This window comes from Chlorocebus sabaeus, chromosome 8 (genome assembly GCF_047675955.1).
Source record: "Chlorocebus sabaeus isolate Y175 chromosome 8, mChlSab1.0.hap1, whole genome shotgun sequence".
NCBI lineage: Eukaryota > Metazoa > Chordata > Mammalia > Primates > Cercopithecidae > Chlorocebus > Chlorocebus sabaeus.
Window position 1 is genome coordinate 123,933,382 of NC_132911.1, and position 18,993 is coordinate 123,952,374.

The 18,993-nt window shown below is 40.1% G+C and overlaps 1 protein-coding gene across 3 annotated transcripts in view; it reads left to right on the forward strand.

Annotated features, from left to right (window-relative positions):
* COL14A1 (collagen type XIV alpha 1 chain) overlaps positions 1-18,993 on the forward strand; it is a 251,894-nt gene that overhangs the window by 92,469 nt on the left and 140,432 nt on the right. For 2 of the 3 annotated variants that reach the window (XM_008001445.3, XM_008001447.3), the window contains exons 15-19: positions 4,930-5,056; positions 6,506-6,645; positions 7,108-7,240; positions 8,598-8,657; positions 10,598-10,749. In XM_008001445.3, coding sequence (XP_007999636.3) covers positions 4,930-5,056; positions 6,506-6,645; positions 7,108-7,240; positions 8,598-8,657; positions 10,598-10,749 — 612 coding nt within the window. The remainder of the gene's footprint in view (positions 1-4,929; positions 5,057-6,505; positions 6,646-7,107; positions 7,241-8,597; positions 8,658-10,597; positions 10,750-18,993) is intronic. The other variant, XM_008001446.3, reaches the window with a different exon arrangement.

The following is an 18,993-nucleotide window of genomic DNA, read 5'->3' on the forward strand; positions in this document are numbered from 1 at the left end:
GATTACAGGTGTGAGCCACCGTGCCCGGCCCATGCAATTGATTATTAACACTTTTGCTTTACACTCAATATTTTCTGCTTCATTTCCTCTCATCTTCCTTCTCTCACTTCCTCTTCCTCCCTCTGTATCTTTTCTGCATTACCCCTCTCCCCAACTTTTTGGAGACCGGGAAGAAAAATGAAACAAGTATTTCAACAAATGTCCATGCTGCTACTGCTGATGATGATGATAATGATGGTGATGATGGTGGTGATGATGGTGATGGTGATGATGATGATAATGATAGTGATGATGGTGATGATGATGGTGGTGATGATGGTGATGGTGATGATGATGATAATGATGGTGATGATGGTGATGATGATGGTGGTGATGGTGATGGTGATGATGATGATAATGATGGTGATGATGGTGATGATGATGGTGGTGATGATGGTGATGGTGATGATGATGATAATGATGGTGAGATGATGGTGGTGATGATGGTGATGGTGATGATGATGATAATGATGGTGATGATGGTGATGATGATGGTGGTGATGATGGTGATGGTGATGATGATAATGATGGTGATGATAATGATGGTGATGATGGTGATGATGATGGTGATGATGATGGTGGTGATGATGGTGATGGTGATGATGATGATAATGATGATGATGATAATGATGGTGATGATGGTGATGATGATGGTGATGATGATGGTGGTGATGATGGTGATGATGATGATAATGATAGTGATGATGGTGATGGTGATGATGGTGATGATGACGGTGATGATGATGATGATAATGATGGTGACAATTATGGTGATGATGATGATGATGACCATGATGATAATGATGGTGATGATTATAATGGTGGCTAACATTTGTTGAGTGCTTCCCATGAGCCAGGCACTGTTCTGAGTGCTCTAAACCTCATGTAATCCTTACAGAACCAAATGCTGACAAAGTATGACTTGTCAAACTATGGACAGAAGTCATCTCAGGTAGCATTTACTGTGAAAGGATTTTGGAAGTACACAAACATGATGGAGAATTAAGTGCTGCCATTTGAGTTTTATAAATGCAAAGGCCACAGTTTTTGGACTTTGAGAGTCCAGTTCCTAGTAGCAGTGACTCAGCAGTAGAGCCTGGAGTTGAGCCCAAATCCCTTGTTGCTCATCAGGGCCTTTTTCTACATCCCTTCCAAAATTAGGCTGAAGTTAAACTTTTAGCTAGACTGATTGAGGATATTTCTCAAAAATAGTTGCATAACAATGAGATCATGGTTATTTGTTATTATTTCCTCAAATTTTTCTTCTACATCTTAAAATACTACCAGCAAAATCAGTTCTGGGACTAATCATTTAAAGCATGATATTTTAACTAATATAAATAAATGATACCTTAAGGCCTTTATTTGATGAAATAGAATAATCAATGCTGAAATTATATAAAATATAGTCTATTCAGCATCAAATATTTAATAAATGAGATCCTTTTTAACAGACACACACACACACACACACACACACACACACACACTTCTTCTTTTAGTCCTTTCTCCTGTTTGGTGTACCTAAGAATCCAGTACCTAGATTTTAACTGCTTTTGTGTATGTTTGATATCTTTGCAAAATTCCTATTTGTCACAGACTCGAAACTTAGAAACAAGGCCAAGGCCTAACTAGACATTCCAGTTAATAATTTTATGGCTCAGGGCAAGTTAGTTAAGTTGCTTGGGCTTAGGTTTTCCTTCGGAAAATAGTTGTAAAAGCACCTAGGGTTTGGTGGGTGAAGGTGGGTGGCAGAGACTCTAAATAAGACAATGTGTATCAAGTCCCTGACTCTGTAAGTGCTCAATAAATCTCAGCCATGACAATTCAAAACAACAGAAAGCAATATGTAACTAGAGGTTAGGAAAATATGTCTTGAACTCACATTTTTTAACATGGGTTTGTATTTTCTGTGAGCTTAAGTAATGAAGCCATACTTTAAATAGTGTTTAAGAGCATATGATTTAGAGCCTGAAACACCTGTGTTTAAGAGCTATGTACTAGCTGTTTTCCCCTTGGGCAAGTTCCTTAATTTTTGGAATCTCATTTTTCCATTTTCAAATGGGGAGCAATAATTAGCTCCCCCACAGGATTGTGATAAGGATTAAATAAGTGAATGCTTATAAAGCATGCAGACAGTTCACAGGCTGCAGTAAACCGTAAGTGCTAAAAATGACCTATAATGTTCTCAATCCCTGATTTAGAAGAAGATAATCCACACTTTCAATTAACCATTGCTGTGTAACCAACACTGCAGCTTAAAATACAGCCTAGGAGCATGCAACTTGGGCAGAACTCAGCAGGGACAGCTGGACTCTGCCATGTGGTGTCAGCTGGGGTGATTCATGCATTCATCTGGGAGTCTAACTGGACCAGAACTTCTAAGATGACTTCATGTCCATGTGTGACCCCTCAACTAGAGTGTCTGGGAAGGCTGGGATTCGCTGGCCCTCTCCAGAAGAGTGGCCCATGACAGCACAATGGTACAGTACAATGACAGCTCTTTTTTTTCCCAGGGTTGGCACTCTTTTTTGACCTACAGAGGTATAGATTCTTTAGAAGTGTGTATGGCTTCTGGTCTGGCCCTTAGTTTAGAGAAGACCTTTCTCACCTCTTTTAAGAAATAGGTTTTTTGGTGCCTTCATCTTCATTTTAATTTACTTATTCTATTCACTCAAAAAATATAATTCAACATACAGTGGTGAAGAAACTAAACAAGTTCTTGCCTTCAAGGAGCTTATACTCTATGCAGGAGAGAGACAATAAACATGTAGGTAAATAAAGTAATTTCACATTGCCACTGGTGCCAAGGAGGAAATAACAAGGCCAGTGTCAGAGAATAACCCCACTTATAGGTGGAAACATAGGTGGAAAAAGAACCCTCCTCTGAGGAGGTTCTAGTTAAGCATAGTCATGATAGAGGAAGAAGGCCTAATTTTGACAAGAGCTGGGGAATGGGGTCACAGACAGAGTGAACTGCATGTGCTAAGGCCCTGAGGTGGGAAAGGCAAGGACCTGAAAGGAGGCCAGTGTGGCTGGAGCCCAACAGGCCACTGGAGTATGACAGAAAGAAAAGGTGCTGCCCCAGATTATGAAGGCCATGAGGTATCTCAGGATGCTTGGTTTTGATTCAGAGTGCAATAGATAGCCAATGAAGGTTTAAGTAGGGAGGTGACATTTTATATTTTGCTAAAGGTTACTTTGCCATGAGCAAACACATACAGTGTTGAGCTTAGTGACCTTCCCCTGAACCTCAGGTAACATCAGGATTAGTCACTGATAGCACTGTAAATAAGAGATCTTGACTGGATGCAGTGGCTCATGCCTGTCATCCCAGCACTTTGGGAAGCTGAAGTGGGTGGATCACTAGAGGCCAGGAGTTTGAGACCAGCCTGGCCAACATGCTGAAACCGTGTCTCTACTAAAAATAAAAAATTAGCTGGACCTGGTGGTGCATGCCTGTAATCCCAGCTACATGGGAGGCTGAGACAAAACAATAGCTTGAACCCTGGAGGCAGAGGTTACGGTAAGCCAAGATCGTGCCACTGTACTCCCTCCTGGGTGACAAGAGCAAGAACCTGTCTCCAAAAAACAACAACAGAAAAAAGAATCTTACTGCTCTGCTCAAATGTCTCATGAGAACATTTTAAGCAGAGCTTATTTTTTGGCAGAGGTTGCTCTCAGGTAAATATGGTCATTTCTTAAATTTTCCAGAGTATCACCACAGTAGGGGCACCTCATTATGCATTATTATAAGTGCTTGTGAGGATTAACAGAGAATATATGTGAAACACCTAGGTGTGGGCCCCATATACGTGGTCTACGATATGCACCCTGTACTGTGCAGTACTGTAGCCCCATGCTCAACCCCTCAGTGACAAAGCTTTGTCTGTTCTTGTTCTTTCTCTTGCCTTGAGGGTGCCTTCTAGACCCTGCCCTCATCTCCTTTTTTTTTTTTTTGAGACAGAGTCTCACTCTGTCACCTAGGCAGGAGTGCAGTGGCATGATCTCAGCTCGCTGTGACCTCTGCCACCCTGGTTCAAGTGATTCTCCTGCCTCTGCCTCCTAAGTAGCTGGGATTACAGGTGCGCACCACCACGCCCAGCTAATTTTTAAATTTTTCGTAGAGATGGGGTTTCGCCATGTTGACCAGGTTGGTCTTGAACTCCCAACCTCAAGTGATCCACCTGCCTCGGCCTCCCAAAGTGCTGGGATTACAGGCGTGAGCCACCATGCCTGACCCACCCATCTCCTCTTACTTTATGGTTTCTTTTTTCAATGTATGTTTTTTGTTGTCAAGTTCTCTTTTCTAATCCTTAATTTTTCTTACACCCTTGATCTCCATTCCTCGGGATTTCATCTTTTATATGCCCCAAAGAAGTTGAAAAATATTTTCACCAAATATGTCTTTCTGTGGAAGATAGAGTAATGTTTCAAATATTTACTATTTTCTTTAGTATTAATGTTCCCCAGTTCTTTCCCAGCATCGTTGCTCACCTGTACGACTCTTATAGGAGTTATCGTGAATTACTTAGCTATGGGGCCAGCAGAGCCCAGGCAGTGAAGCAAAAAACTGATTGCTATTAGCAGATCTAACTGGAAACATTATCTGTATTTATGTCCGCTTCTTAAGTTGTCTGCACTTTGTGTCTGGAATGAATGGAAAGAATATTGATTGCAAAGTTGTCCTGAGAATTAACTGGTCGGTAATCTAAAGGTATAAGTTTAGAAATGTTCATACATAAACTGTCTGGTTTTATAATTCAATAATTTATTTTGCAGTGTTTATAATTGTGCTGTCAGCTAAGCGAGCTACAGACAGTAATAAAATGATTCCTGTACTTGGAGAGCATTAGATAGAGCTGTTATTATAACTTCTTTCTTTGACAGGTTGAAGTTGATCCTATTACTACCTTCCCTCTGAAGGGCTTGACACCTCTCACAGAGTATACTGTTGCTATTTTCTCCATCTATGATGAAGGACAGTCAGAGCCTCTGACTGGGGTTTTTACCACTGGTAAGCAGCCTCATTATGGTTTGAAAAGTTTTGAGAATAGCTATTAATATATAGAAACCAGAACCCAGAGCACCTTCTTTATTTGTGATTTTGAAGAGATTGAATTTTAAGTTTGATTTCTTTTATGTTATCATTAAAAAATAAACAACCGGATGACTAATGTGTGTACTGGCTAGTTATTTTTTATCAAAGCAAGGAAGAGAGAGAAAAGACCACCTAAATTCAAAAGGTCTGTTTTTTAAAAAAAATATGTTTTTCTCTTCCTAATCTTATTCCTTTTACTTTCATTCCTTAGTTAAAACTTACATCCTTCTTCCATTCAAATGAGTGTATGTATTAGGTTGAATTTCCAAAATTGCTGATATCCAACAGTTTTTGACCTACAAAAATGACAGTCTCGTACTATTGAGCTCAATATATCAGTCAATGATTTTCCTGGAGCCTGAATCTTCATATAATAATCAGTAATATTTTAAACCCTAAAATTAAATGTAAGACATGTATACATTATTTTTCTTTTCTATATGTATCCTGTAGCCACTTTTTGTCTCCTGATGGCAACAATTCTGTTATTTGCTTTCTGAACCTATCATTGATTGCACTTGGAAACAAATGTAGTCTTTACTGGGGAGATGAGAAGATGATTTGGAGAGAGATGAAAAAGAAACTGGATTGAGAAATAATGTTCGTGGAAAAATTCAGTAATTTAACCAAATCTCCAGAAGGCTAATTCTAGTTGGGATTCTTATGGTGTCCTATCAAAAAGTTGGGTTTTTGTGTTTTTGTTGTTGTTGTTGTTTGTTTTTTTTGTTTTTTTTTTTTTAGAAAAACTCTGGCTTCAAATAATAAAAACCAATTCTTTGACAATTTATTTTGGGTGCAGTTGGGTGTTATACTTTCTGTTGTACATCTCAGAAGTGTATAAGCTCTGAAACAGTGGAAGGCCTGATTAATTCTATTTCATTTCTGATGACCACCATATGCACAAGTTAAAAGATTGAAGGTTCTTTTCCAGGATTAATATTAGGGAGCGATTTAGCTACTAAAGCAAAAAGAACTAAAAGGGAAGCTTTCTTAGGCCCCTAGAGGACTATTTTGTTAATTTCCTCAAGATACTTGGAAAATAATATTTTTAAAAAAATGAATATGCCACTCTTGTTTTTTATAGTTAATGAAAACAGCCAAATAGAAAAGCTAAGAGTTTTAGAAATTACTGGAAAAGTTTTAAGATCTGTTATTTCCATGGTTTCCCTAATTTATGATATTGGTGAATGCTGGAAACAGAAATGGAAGGCCACCCCAGACTGATGGGCCCTGGTTTTCCTTCTTCCCTGTGCTTTCCTAAAGCAAAAGATTCCTCAAAGAGTCTTCTACACCCCTGGGAGATACTTGGGTTTGGCTTTCTTGCCTTCTCATTTCCCTAACAAAATCTCCTTCCTTGGTTTACAGAGGAAGTTCCAGCCCAGCAATACTTAGAAATTGATGAGGTGACGACAGACAGTTTTAGGGTGACCTGGCATCCCCTCTCAGCTGATGAAGGGCTACACAAATTGATGTGGATTCCAGTCTATGGGGGGAAGACCGAGGAGGTGAGTTGTCTGAAACAGACTGAAAATTAATCCGGAGCATTAGTGAATACCTACTGCTGCTGGAGTTGGTCTTCACTTTAAAATATATTAAGAATCACAGAAGTAATTAGTATTTTACATGGCTTGGAGTTTTAGAAATGTCAAATCATATGATGTTCCTAATATTATGATGTATTGTTGCCAGAGCTTTAGTTATATACTTTATATATTTTCAGATTCTTTGACTTTAACAAATGACATTTAATACAACTGTAAAATGTCACTTTTCCAATATTAATAACTTATTTGCTGAGGGGATCGAAAGGAATAAAGTCTCTGACTTGACCTTAAAATGGACTTCGACAGCCTTGGAGTTCTTTATGATTGGTTGTTTCTTGCTTATGCTCAGAATAACACTTTTTCTTTTCTTTTCTTTTTTTTTTTCAAATAAGCATAGTTACTAAGCACCCAAACATATTTCAGGTTGTCCTGAGAGAAGAACAGGACTCACATGTTATTGAAGGCTTGGAGCCTGGTACGGAGTATGAAGTTTCACTATTGGCTGTACTTGATGATGGAAGCGAGAGTGAGGTGGTGACTGCTGTGGGGACCACACGTAAGTCTTGGTCTGGCCACGATGTGTTTCAGCTGCTCCCACAATCCCTCTTTATCCCATCAATTTCCTTCCCCATCTGCTTCATCCTTGGCTATGGAAACTTCAGTTTCTCTTTTTCCCCCAGAATTCTTCATATATCTTCACCTTCAATGAAACCAGTATGTGAAGTATCTTAGCTTACTAGACAATGATCAACATGAAGGCAGGGACCATATCTGTCTTGCTCACCATTGTATTTTCCAGGACTTAGCACAGTACTTGGCACATGTTAACTGTAGAATAAATACCCATCGAATGGATGGATGAGTGGATAGGTGAATGGATGTATGCATGAATGGATAAAATAATTCACAAATGAATAGATTGCCAAACAAATAAACCTAGGGCCAACATGTCAAAGAGTTTCTGGAATTTTCCAAGTTGATTTTGGTTCCAAGAATCTTGTACAAAATTTACTAGCTGATTCATTCATCTCTTCATTTTTAAAATATGAGGTATTGACCACATATTAAATTGCCTTAGCCTGGGTTCCCTGGAACCAGATTCTAGACAGAAAATTTCAGCCAGAAAGTTTATTGAAGAGTGCAGTTGGGAGATACTTGTGTAAAAACCTGAGGACAGCAAGACAGGGCATGGGAAGAAGTTGAAACTGAACGCTCAGCTAATCTTATTATAATGGAGGTCTAATGCTGGGGCGACCCTTCTGAGTTGTCCCAAATAGAGGCAATGGGGCTGAGACTTCACACCCTTGCATCCCCAGTTGCTGGAGGTGAGCCATTCCCTGACAGAGGCCATGAACTCAGGCGAGACAGTCCTCAGAGCTGTGAACTGTTGGCAAGCAGTGTTCCAGCACCAAGTGGATGGGTGTGTTGACCCTAAAAAGAGGATCTTCGTCTCTGTACTTCATTCTGCTGTATGCCCATGGTGGCTGTAAGAAATAGAAGATGCACTGCTTGTCCAAGCACATTGCACTCCGTGGTGGTCCTGTTTGGCAGCCTTTTCACAACTTGGTCTACAGCGCTGTCTAATTTCCCTTAATTACCACGGCTATGCCCCTATTTCAAAGTAATTGGGTGGTTTCACAATTCTGTAGATGTAGTTCAAATGTTTATGTGAAGCCTGGTATCTGTGATGAGAAACTTTAACATTCTTCGGGTTTCAATCTTCTTATCTGTGGAACAGGTATGTCTGCCTTACTTACAAAATTCACTTCTTTGGTCTTCTAACCATAGTCATGTTTGTTGTGGGAGGCAAGTGAGATAATATAGATGAAATGTTCTTTGAAAGCTACAAAATGCTCTATAAAAATGGACAGTTATTATTTTTACAGCATTTTTAAGTAATATATTGCTTTTAGTTGACAGTTTTTGGACAGAACCAGCTACAACCATGGTGCCTACCACGCCTGTGACTTCAGGTAAGGTCAAATAGTAGCCTGTTTACCCACTTTAAAATTTTTATTTAAACAGATGTTAGGTTATCCTGGTTTTATTTATTATGAAATAGGAAAATAGATGACCCTCCCTTCCTTTCCTGGCACACTGGTTCAAATTTCACACCTCTCAGAGCCTCTCAACATCTTCCTTGCCACTATGGATGTCCTAGTCAACTGATCTTACTGATATATCACTCTACTTCTTTCATCTTTGCCTTGGATGCTCATGCACCTTACCTGGAATGTTAACATAGCTGCCTCCCCAGGGGTCTTTGCCTTCCTCTTTATCTCAGTGACTTCTGTTGCTCTCTGTTGAGAATTCCTCTTCTTTTCTCTTTTTTTCTTTTAGAGACAGAGTTTCACTCTGTCATCCAGCCTGGAGTGCAGTGGCATGATCAAGGCTCACCACAGCCTTGACTTCCTGGGCTCATGCGATCCTCCTGCCTCATCCCCCCAAGTAGCTAGGACTACAGGCATGTGCCACCATGCCTGGCTAATTGTTTTGAATTTTAGTAGAGATGAGGTCTTGCCTGCCATATTGCCCAGGCTGGTCTTTAACTCCTGAGATCAAATGTTCCTTCTTCCTCGGCCTCCCAAAGTTCTGGAATTACAGGCATGAGCCACCATGCCTGGTCTTGTTGAGAATTATTCTTATCATGTTTTCCTTGCATTTCTGTGGGTAACTGAGACTTGGCTGGTCTATTGTTTTTCCTACATTAGTTGTTTCCTCTCTCAGCTTAGCTTTCCCCTTCACTGTAATATACCTCCCAACTAGCTGTCAGAGTCAACTTGGTAAAACACAAGTTTGATAATATCATTTATTTACTTCTGTAAGACACTTCAGTGGCTCTCCATTACCCATTCGTTGATTCATTCATTCCTCAATTAATCCTTACCAAGCCTTCTTTGTGCTCTGAAGTCTTTTTCATAGCATCCAAGATCCTTCCTAGTTGGGTCCTGCTTCCCTTCCTGGCCTCAACCATATTTCCTATGTTTCCCCCATTTTTCTCTTTCCATCCCAAACTCCTTACCCTGAATGTGAGAAGTTTCCTCCCATTCCCATTGCCTGGTAGCCCCCCTGCAATGTTGCCAGGTAAATGTCAATCTCCTACCTCCCCTGTGACACTTTTACTATTTTTGTTGAGTTAGTAACTGTATGAAAACCAAAGCCCTAACGGTCTGACACACAGAAAAAGTTCAATGAATATTTTCTAAATGAATTAATACATGAATGAAGAGAAAGGAGAATGAGATGAGATGGACAAAGGGAAATGAAGTTGGGAGTAGAAGAGAAAAGAAAAAAAAATGTGACAAATAAGGGAGCAGACACCTTGAGATGAGCATGAATGTGCCAGGAAACATGGGTAAAGGAGTTTGGACAAGTATCAGAGAAAAGATCGTGTCTGTGTGGGCTGAAGGGATAAAGGCAGCCTGAGCGCAGATTTGTGCTTTGAATGACAAGTGTTAAAACAGAAATGGGGGCTAGGGCAGGTGATTATGATGTGTGTTGGATGCTAGATTGCACACAGAGGTGGACAAGATCTGGCCCACTGTGCCCACATGTCCACAGAGCACTAGTGTGAACTTTTCATGACCACACTTTCCTTTGGGTTCCATGGGCTGTTTTTCTAGTCTCAGGGCTTCTTCCCAGTTCTTTTTACTAGTGCATATACAGAACTGACAGTTTTGAGGGCTCCGTGGTCTCATCTTGTAAGCATCTCTTAATCCCACTTTTATTTGCTGCTAGTAGGTAACTTGCCTCCCCATTAAGCACCATAGCTGAGCTCTTCTCGCCTCCTATACATCTATGTTACAGGGATACATTAAATGATGCTTGCTGTCACCCCACAGGTAGTCTCTGTGGCTCATTTTGGAATATGATGGGTTAAAAGTTTTTAAATCTTTGGTTGTGTTTATTCCAGTTTTCCAGACGGGAATCAGAAACCTGGTTGTAGGTGATGAAACCACTTCTAGCCTGCGGGTAAAATGGGACATTTCTGACAGCGATGTGCAGCAGTTTAGGGTGACCTACCTGACAGTTCAAGGGGACCCCGAGGAAGAAGTGGTAGGAACGGTCTGTACAAATTGAACTGACTAGAAACTCTGCAGATGTTACTAACACAACTAACAAGACTGTCTTTGGAGATCAATGCAAACTTTACTGCTCGTTTCTTGATGACTCTGCCATCTCCAGAAACTAACGTTCTCTGTTAATCTGACTCCACAACTGGCTTCTTAGTGACCTTTGTATATCCAAAACTTGCTCCATGTTAATAACCTGTGAACATAGTGTCAAATGTTGCTTCTCTTCTGCTGCCCCAATCACCTGTTCAAGCACCAAAGTTGGATCATAAAAGGCCATATGCACTTGTATCTGTATATATGTATGTATAGATATGTGTAAAAGTTTAATATAGAAAGTAATTTCTTCTGCCCTTGGAAATCTGATAAAAAACTTTTAAGCAAAGGACACAGAAAAGGTCTTCTATATGGTATAGTGAAAATATTCCTAATAAAATACCATCCATTAACTAATAGTTATATTTTTCATTGATGTCAATTCATATTGAGCAGATTTATAGTCATTTCTAATTATTCTTAACATGGGTGTATCCCTTCAGGGATTTAGATTTTTATACATTGAATTTTCTTTGAGTTGTTTTATCTATCTTTCCTTTTTCTAAATGATACACTCTTTTTTTCTAATTTGTTTATCATTATTATTACTATTTTTATTATACTTAAGTTCTGGGATACATGTGCAGAATATGCACGTTTTTACATAGGTATGCATGGGCCATGGTGGCCTGCTGCACCCATCAACCCGTCGTCTACGTTAGGTATATCTCCTAATGCTATTCCTCTCCTTGCTCCGCACCCCCCAACAGGCCCCAGTGTGTGCTGTTCCCCTCCCTGTGTCCATGTATTCTCATTGTTCAGTTCCCACTTATGAGGGAGAACGTGCGGTGTTTGGTTGCCTGTTCCTGTGTTAGTTTGCTGAGAATGATGGTTTCCAGCTTCATCCATGTCTCTGCAAAGGACATGAACTCATCCTTTTTTATGACTGCATAGTATTCCGTGGTGTTTATGTGCTACATTTTCTTTATCCAGTCTATCATTGATGGGCCTCTGGGTTGGTTCCAAGTCTTTGCTATTGTGAATAGTGCTGCAATAAACATGTGTGGATGTATCGTTATAGTAGAATGATTTATAATGCTTTGGGTATATGCCCAGTAGTGGGATTGCTGGGTCAAATGGTATTTCTAGTTCTAGATCCTCGAGGAATCGCAACACTGTCTTCCACAATGGTTAAACTAATTTACAGTCTCACCAACAGTGTAAAGTGTTCCTGTTTCTCCACATCCTCTCTAGCATCTGTTGTTTCCTGACTTTTTAATGATTGCTATTCTAACTGGCGTGAGATGATATCTCATTGTGGTTTTGATTTGAGTTTCTCTAATGACCAATGATGATGAGCTTTTTTTTTTTTTTCCGTATGTTTGTTGGCTGCATAAATGTATTCTTTTGAAAAGTGTCTGTTAATATCCTTCTCCCACTTTTTTATGGGGTTGTTTTTTGTTTTGTAAATTTATTTAAGTTCCTTGTAGATTCTGGATATTAGCCCTTTGTCAGATGAATAAATTGCAAAATTTTTCTCCCATTCTGTAGGTTGCCTGTTCGCTCTGATGATAGTTTCCTTTGCTGTGCAGAAACTCTTTAGTTTAATTAGATCCCATTTGTCTATTTTGGCTTTTGTTGCCGTTGCTTTGGTGTTTCAGTCATGAAGTCTTTGCCCATGCCTCTGTCCTGAATGGTATTGCCTAGGTTTTCTTGCAGGATTTTTATGGTTTTAGGTCTCATGTTTAAATCTTTAATCCATCTTGAGTTCATTTTTGTATAAGGTGTAAGAAAGGAGTCCAGTTTCAGTTTTCTTTCTATGGCTAGGCAGGTTTCCCAACACTATTGATCAAATAGGGAATCCTCTCCCCATTGCTTGGTTTTTTTTTTCAGGTTTGTCAAAGATCAGATGGTTGTAGATGTGTGGTGTTATTTCTGAGGTCTCTGTTCTGTTCCATTGGTTTATATATCTGTGTTGGTACCAATACCAAGCTGTTTTGGGTACTGTAGCCTTGTACTATAGTTTGAAGTCAGATAGTGTAATGCCTCCAGCTTTGTTCTTTTTGCTTAGGATTGTCTTGGCTATATGGGTTCTTTTTTGGTTCCATGTGAAATTTGAAGTAGTTTTTTCTAATTCTGTGAAAAAAGTCAGTGGTAGCTTGATGGGAATAACATTGAATCTATAAATTACTTTGGGCAATATGGCCATTTTTATGATATTGATTCTTCCTATACATGAGCATGGAATGTTTTTCCATTTGCTTGTGTCCTCTCTTGTTTCCTTGAGCAGTGGTTTGTAGTTCTCCTTGAAGAGGTCCTTCACATCCCTTGTAAGTTGGATTCCTAGGTATTTTATTCTCTTTGTAGAAATTGTGAATAGAAGTTCGCACATGATTTGGCTCTCCGTTTGTCTATTATTGGTGTATGGGAATCCTTGTGACTTTTGCAATTGATTTTGTATCCTGAGACTTTGCTGAAGTTGCTTATCAGCTTAGGGAGATTTGGGGCTGAGACGATGGGGTTTTCTAAATATACAATCATGTCATCTGCAAACAGAGACAATTTGACTTTCTCTCTTCCTATTTGAATACCCTTTATTGCTTTCTTTTGCCTCATTGCCCTGGCCAGAACTTCAAATACTATGTTGAATAGGAGTGGTGAGATAGGGCATCCTTGTCTTGTGCCAATTTTCAAAGGGAATGCTTCCAGCTTTTGCCCATTCAATACGATATTGACTGTGGGTTTGTCATAAATAGCTCTTTTTATTTTGAGATATGTTCCATCAGCACCTAGTTTATTGAGAGTTTTTAGCATGAAGTGATGTTGAATTTTATTGAAGGCCTTTGCTGCATCTATTGAGATAATCGTGGTTTTTGTCATTGATTCTGTTTATTTGATGGATTATATTTATTGATTTGCGAATGTTCAACCAGCCTTGCATCCCAGGGATGAAGCTGCCTTGATCGTGGTGGATAAGCTTTTTAATGTGCTGCTGGATTCGGTTTGCCAGTATTTTATCAAGGATTTTTGCATCAATGTTCATCCGGGATATTGGCCTGAAATTTTCTTTGTTTGTTGTGTCTCTGTCAGGTTTTGGTATCAGGATGATGCTGACCTCATAAAAAGAGTTAAGGAGGAGTCCCTCTTTTTCTATTGCTTCAAATAGTTTTAGAAGGAATGGTACCAGCTCCTCTTTGTACCTTCATCAGAATTTGGCTCTTAATCCATCTGGTCCTGGGCTTTTTTTAGTTAGTAGTCTATTAATTACTGCCTCAATTTCAGAACTTGTTATTGGTCTATTCAGGAATTCGACTTCTTCCTGGTTTAGTCTTGGGAGGGTGCATGTGTCCAGGAATTTATCCATTTCTTCTAGATTTTCTCGTTTATTTGCATAGTGGTGTTTATAGTATTCTCTGATGGTAGTTTGTATTTCTGTGGGATCAGTGGTGATATCCCCTTTATCTTTTTTTTTTTTTTTTTGAGATGGAGTCTCACTCTGTTGCCCAGGCTGGGAGAGTAGTGGCGTGATCTCAGCTTACTGCAACCTCCATCTCCTGGGTTCCAGCGATTCTCCTGCCTCAGCCTCCCGAGTTGCTGGGACTACAGACACCCCCCACCATGCCTGGCTAATTTTTGTTTTTTTAGTAGAGACGGGGTTTCACCATGTTGGCCAGGCTGGTCTCGAACTCCTGACCTTGTGATCTGCCCGCCTTGGCCTCCCAAAGTGCTGAGATTACAGGCGTGCACCACCCCTGCCCCCTTTACCATTTTTCATTGTGTCTACTTGATTCTTCTCTCTTTTCTTCTTTATTAGTCTGGCTAGTGGTCTATTTATTTTTTTAATCTTTTCAAAAAACCAGCTCCTGGATTCACTGATTTTTCAAAGGGCTTTTTGTGTCTTTGTCTCTTTCAATTCTGCTCTGATCTTAGTTATTTCTTGTCTTCTGCTAGCTTTTGAATTTGTTTGCTCTTGCTTCTCTAATTCTTTAAACTGTGGTGTTAGGGTGTTGATTTTAGATCTTTCCAGCTTTCTCCTGTGGGCATTTAGTGCTATAAGTTTCCCTCTAAACACTGCTTTAACTGTGTTCCAGAGATTCTTGTACATTGTGTCTTTGTTCTCATTGGTTCCAAAGAACATATTCATTTCTGCCTTGATTTTGTTGTTTACCCAGTAGTCATTCAGGAGCACGTTGTTCAGTTTCCATGTAGTTGTGCAGTTTTTAATGAGTTTCTTAATCCTGAGTTCTAATTTGATTGCACTGTGGTCTGAGAGACTGTTTGTTATGATTTGCATTCTTTTGCATTTGGTGAGGAGTATTTTACTTCTAATTATGTGGTGAATTTTAGGATAAGTGCTATGTGGTGCTAAGAAGAATGTATGTTCTGTTGATTTGGAGTGGAGAGTTCTATAGATGTCTGTTAGGTCCTCTTGGTCCAAGTCCTGAGTTCAAGTCCTGGATATCCTTGGTAATTTTCTGTCTCATTTATCTGTCTAATATTGAGAATGGGATGTTAAAGTCTCCCACTATTATTGTGTGGGAGTCTAAGTCTCTTTGTAGGTTTCTAAGAACTTGCTTTATGAATCTGGGTACTCCTGTGTTGGATGCATATATATTTAGGAGAGTTAGCTCTTCTTGTTGCATTGATCCCTTTACCATTATGTAATGTCCTTCTTTGTCTTTTTTGATCTTTGTTGGCTTAAAGTCTGTTTTATCAGAGACTAGGATGCAACCCCTGCCTTTTTTTTTTTTTTTTTTTTTTTTTTTTTTTTGCTTTCCATTTGCTTGGTAAGTATTCCTCCTTCCCTTTAATTTGAGTCTATGTGTGTCTTTGCATGTGAGATGGGTCTTCTGAATACAGCACACCAATGGGTCTTGACTTTTATCCAATTTGCCAGTCTGTCTTTTAATTGGGGCATTTAGCCCATTTACATTTAAGGTTAATATTGTTATGTGTGAATTTGACCCTGTCATTATGATGCTAGCTGGTTATTTTGCCCGTTAGTTGATGCAGTTTCTTCATAGTGTCAATGGTCTTTACAATTTGGTATGTTTTTGCAGTGGCTGATACCGGTTTTTCCTTTCCATATTTAGTACTTCCTTCAGGACTTCTTGTAAGGCAGGCCTGGGGGTGGCAGAATCCCTCAGCATTTGCTTGTCTGTAAAGGATTTTATTTCTCCCTCACTTATGAAACTTAGTTTGGCTGGATGTGAAATTCTGGATTGAAAATTCTTTTCTTTAAGAATGTTGAATGTTGGCCCCCACTCTCTTCTGGCTTGTAGAGTTTCTGCAGAGAGATCTGCTGTTAGTCTGATGGGCTTCCCTTTGTGGGTAGCCCGACCTTTCTCTCTGGCTGCCCTTAACATTTTTTCCTTCATTTCAACCTTGGTGAATCTGATGATTGGGGTTGCTCTTCTCAAGGAGTATCTTTGTGATGTCTGTATTTCCTGAATTTGAATGTTGGCCTGCCTTGCTAGGTTGTGGAAGTTCTCCTGGATAATATCCTGAAGAATGTTTTCCAACTTGGTTCCATTCTCCCTGTCACTCTCAGGTACACCCATCAAATGCAGATTTGGTCTCTTCACATTGTCCCATATTTCTTGGAGGCTTTGTTCGTTCCTTTTCATTATGTTTTCTCTAATCTTATCTTCACACTTTATTTCATTAAGTTGATCTTCAATCTCTGATATCCTTTCTTTCACTTGATCAATTTGGCTATTTATACCTACGTATGCTTCACGAAGTTCTTATGTTGTTTTTTTCAGCTCCATCAGGTCATTTATGTTCTTCTTTAAGCTGATGATTCTGGCTAGCAGTTCCTGTAATGTTTTACCAAGGTTCTTGGCTTCCTTGCCTTGGGTTAGAACACGCTCCTTTAGCTCAGAGGAGCTTGTTATTACCACCTTCTGAAGCCTGCTTCTGTCAATTCATTAAACTCATTCTCCATCCAGTTTTGTTCCCTTGCTGGAGGAATTGTGATCCTTTGGAGGAGAAGGGGCATTTTGGTTTTTGAAATTTTCAGCCTTTTTGCGTTGTTTCTTTTTTTCTCATCTTCGTGGATTTGTCCACCTTTGGTCTTTGATGTTGGTGACATTTGGATGGGGTTTGAGTGGTTGTCCTTTTTGTTGATGTTGATGCTATTGCTTCCTGTTTTTCAGTTTTCCTTCTAGCAGTCAGACCCCTCTGCTGCATGTCTACTGGAGTTTGCTGGAGGTCCACTCCAGACCCTGTGTGCCTGGTTATCACCAGTGGAGGCTGCAGAACAGCAAAGATTGCTGCCTGCTCCTTCCTCTGGAAGCTTCATCCCAGAGGGGCACCTGTCAGATGCCAGCTGGAGATCTCCTGTATGAGGTGTCTGTTGACTCCTGCTAGGAGATGTCTCCCCATCAGGAGGCATGGGGTTCGGGGTCCCACTTGAGGAAGAAGTCTGTCCCTTCGCAGAGTTCAAGCACTGTGCTGAGAGGTCCACTGCTCTTTTCAGAGCCAGCAGGCAGGAACGTTTAAGTCTGCTGAAGCTGCGCCCACAGCCACCTCTTCCCCCAGGTGCTCTGTCCCAGGAAGATGAGAGTTTTATCTATAAGCCCCTGACTGGGGCTGCTGCCTTTCTTTTAGAGATTCCCTGACCAGAGACAAGGAATCTAGAGAGGCAGTCTGGCTACAGTGGTTTTGTGGCACTGTGGTAGGCTCTGCCCAGTCCAAACTTCCAAGCAGCTTTGTATACACTGTGAGGGGAAAACTGCCTACTCAAGCCTTACTAATGGCAGACGCCCCTCCCGCCACCAAGCTCGAGCATCCCAGGTTGACTTCAGACTGCTGTTCTGGCAGTGAGAATTTCAAGACGGTGGATCTTAGCTTGTTGGGCTCTATGGGGGTCAGATCTGCTGAGCAAGACCACTGGGCTCCCTGGTTTCAGTCCCCTTTCCAGGGGAGTAAATGGTTCTGTCTCGCTGGCATTCCAGGCATCACTGGGGTATGAAAATAAATTCTTGCAGCTAGCTCGATGTCTGCCCAGATGGCCACCCAGCTTTGTGCTTGAAACACAAGGCCCTGGTGGTATAGGCACCCAAGGGAATCTTCTGGTCTGCAGGTTGCAAAGACCATGGGAAAAGCATAGTATCTGGGCTGGATAGCTCTGTCCCTCACAGCATGGTCCCTCGTGGCTTCCCTTGGCCTAGGGGAGGGGGAGTTCCCCAATCCCCTGTGCTTCCTGGGTGAGGCAATGTCCCACCCTACTTATGCTCACCCTCCATGGGCTGCACCTACTGTCTAACCAGTCCCATTGAGATGAACCGGGTACCTCAGTTGGAAATACAGAAATCACCTGCCTTCTGCATTGATCTCACTGGGAGCTGCAGACCAGAGCTGTTCCTATTTGGCCATCTTGCTCGGGCACCAAAATCAATGATACACTCTTAATCATGGCCTGGTATGCTTTTAATCATGGCCTTCCCATGTATTCTAAATTTACACTATATCATTCCTTTTCATCTAGAACCTGAAAATTCTTTCTTAGATATGTTTCTGATCAAACCAGGTAACTCCAGTATGCATCCAGAAGAATTTTTCTTTTGAGTCATGAAATATGTTTATTTAGCTCATTACTTGCATTTCTTGCCCCCTGTTGCATTATTTCTGACACTCTGGAAAAGAAGTCTACAAGATTTATTATTGCTCAAGTATAACATTATCATTCCTTTGCCTTCCTCTCTCAAAAAGGCTTCAATGGGAAGTTATTTTTGTTTATGTGCTTACACAAACAACTATTTGAGCCCAAAATCCTTTAAGGAAAGTACTTCATTTCTGACTGATGGAGGAAGTATTTATAGGACGCAGTGATAGACCACACCTACTGTGACTAGCCAGAAGGCCATTCTACTGTTCTGGGAGTATACTTTTGAAAAGTTAATGGATTCTTAAACAAAATAGGTTGAATTACAAATTCACTCAGACCATACACTTCAAATGGTCCATGATTGGCAAATTCAAAAAAATAAAATAAAATTTTGGTTAGGAATGGTAATTAAATATATAAGTTGTGATATTTTATTTTCTGTGCTATTTTTCTCATATTGTAATTTAATTCCTAAAAACGAGCCCATGAAAACTTCCCAGAGTGAGAGGCGGTTTTTGTTTTTTTTTTTTTTTTCTGGTTTGTTTGCTTTTTATTTTTTACTCTTTCTAAGAAATACATTAAGCTTCT